The sequence below is a fragment of the Siphateles boraxobius genome, unplaced genomic scaffold (assembly GCF_051911475.1).
Source record: "Siphateles boraxobius isolate OS27281-9 unplaced genomic scaffold, OSU_SipBor_1 55, whole genome shotgun sequence".
Lineage (NCBI taxonomy): Eukaryota > Metazoa > Chordata > Actinopteri > Cypriniformes > Leuciscidae > Siphateles > Siphateles boraxobius.
This window is the reverse complement of record NW_027509181.1, coordinates 8219613-8222045: the sequence shown is the minus strand read 5'-3', so window position 1 is coordinate 8222045 and position 2433 is coordinate 8219613. Positions and strand designations below refer to the sequence as shown.

The window sequence follows — 2433 nt, the reverse complement described above, 5'->3', positions numbered from 1 at the left end:
ACTGAGATAAATTGTGCAATTATTAAAACTGTCGGCATGTTTACAAACAATACATTTACTGCAGTGTCAGAGAATATTGACATGGTCTGTCTGAATCTGTATGCATTTGTATCTGCTATTCTAAGGAAATATTTTCAACCCATAATCGCAAAAGAACTACAAGTTCCATTGTGATTCCCGTGTGTTCTGTGCATGCGCAGTAGTTGAGGACGTGTGGATCTAATAGCCATGAATGGGGTGGTGGAGACGAGGGTCTGTGGATTTTATCCAGATGCTAAAATTAATGCTTGTACCTCAATGGAGTTATTCTTATCGTAACTTTTAACACGAATACACTCGACTGCTTTAAATGCTTCACGTGAGTCAATCTCGTCCGGCGTAACAGCTCTTTTGTTTTCATCGCGTGGCTCGAAGCAAATCACGGTTTCGATTGTTTTCTATTAAACATGCCGGGGAACAAGTCGTCGCTGATCCAGAAGATAGCGAGCCAGGCTTGTGTGACCTTTACAAACTCTTCCTCTGCCATTGGTGACAATACAGTGTTTCTAGAGCAGCAGGCAGGGTTGGTTTCCCTGCTCTCCGACATAAGGGCTGCGGATCTAAAGATTGCGCCACCGAAGCAAGTCTCCATATCCTCCCCACAGTCCTCAGCAGTCCCTCCGGTCACATACATGCACATCTGTGAGACTGATGTCTTCAGCATGGGAGTGTTTCTGCTGAAGTCTGGGACTTCCATCCCCCTGCATGACCATCCTGGGATGAATGGCATGCTGAAGGTCCTATATGGCAAGGTCAATATAAGGTGTTATGACATGTTGGATAAAGCTGTGGGCGCTGAGAGTGAAACCGAGAATGAGTTTGAGCCACCGCCGATGCCTTTCCAGGGGGATGATGTGAGGAGAGCCGTGCTGAGGTCTTCCGGACAGTTTTCTGAGCTGAGCGGCCCTTGCATCTTGACCCCTCTCAAAGACAACCTTCATGAGATTGATGCAGTGGATGGGCCAGCTGCGTTTCTCGATATATTGGCACCCCCTTATGACCCTGATGATGGGAGAGATTGTCACTACTACAAAGTTTTACAAACTGCTGGCAAAAATTCCGAGCAGAGCGGTGAAGATGAAACTTGGGTTTTAGAGATCCCCCAACCAGATGATTTCTGGTGCGGGGGGGAGCCTTACCCCGGTCCTAAAGTTTCAGTGTAAAGATGAACACTGGAATGGACTTGTAGCATCTGCACATGATCCGTCTTCGCTCTAACTCAGATGTGTAAAAATGTCGTTTTTTTCTTGGGACTGGAAACACCACTACATGATTTTAAATGTCCAGTCCAAGCCTATGCACTCCATAGTCTACATCAACTCTTTGTGGCCTTGCTTGTGAATAATGAATGTATACATTGATAAGCATTTACTCTTGTATAAGTGCACTCTATATATCTACCTTAAATACTTGTTTAATTTATTTTGAAAGACTGTACACAAAAACTAATTCTTATGTACTGTTTATATTTTTACTGTTGAAGTACTATTAAAATGATTGTAAATCATTTTCATTTTGGCTTTGTCAGCATTTTGTGTGCATCATGTGCAAGGTTATTCTACATTATTATTATTGGCTTAATTAGTTGTGTCATTAAAAAGTTGCCACTGTTGCACTCATACTTTAAAGTAGTGCTATAAAATGTGCACTGTTATTGTCCATTTGCATATCTAAGTTTGATTAAACATAATAATTAACTTGACCCTTCATAGCAGTTTTCCACTGCAAATGAGAAACTAATTAGGTGACAGTGGGAAGCTTAAAAAAACCTTATCTTCTCATCTTAATGCGTGGACAATTTGCTTTGCTTAGTTTTGTTATCACTAATGATTCTGCAAATTTGGAATAGGTTGTGTCGCATACTTGAATGAAATCTGTTTTAAAGTCAGATTTTCAGTGTGAATGTTAGCAGACATATTAATGTCTAATGTGGCGTCATGTTTCCCACACATTGTCTGTCACATTAACGTACGAGACAGGCTTGTGTCTCAGGCCTAAAAGTAATCATTTGTTTTCATAATTCTTAAATCATTGTGTTAGACATTGTCCTTTCCTGCATTCTTAAAGGAATAGTTGACTTCAAAATGAAAATTCTGTCATCATTGACTCACCCTCAAGTTGTTCCAAACCTGTATGAGTTGCTTTCTTCTGTTGAACACAAAAGAAGATATTTTGAAGAATGTTGGTAACCAGACAGTTGATGGTAGCCTTTAACTTCCATATTATTATTTTTCCTACTTTGGAAGTCAATGGCTACCGTCAACTGTCTGGTTTACAACAATTATTAACATCATAACATCAATTATTCACTATAATTATATAATTAGCCTCTCATCCTTTTAGTTATAACACTGTAAATATTGCCATCATGTAAATATGGGGGTTGTCCCAGCC

The 2433-nt window shown here is 40.1% G+C and overlaps 1 protein-coding gene across 1 annotated transcript; it reads left to right on the top strand.

The window, feature by feature from the left end:
• Nucleotides 1–202: 202 nt before the first annotated feature.
• Nucleotides 203–1552, top strand: adoa (2-aminoethanethiol (cysteamine) dioxygenase a). Its single transcript, XM_077206015.1, has one exon. The coding sequence runs from the start codon at nt 447–449 to the stop codon at nt 1200–1202; it is 756 nt and encodes a 251-aa protein (XP_077062130.1). The 5' UTR covers nt 203–446; the 3' UTR covers nt 1203–1552.
• The last annotated feature ends 881 nt before the right edge of the window (nt 1553–2433 follow it).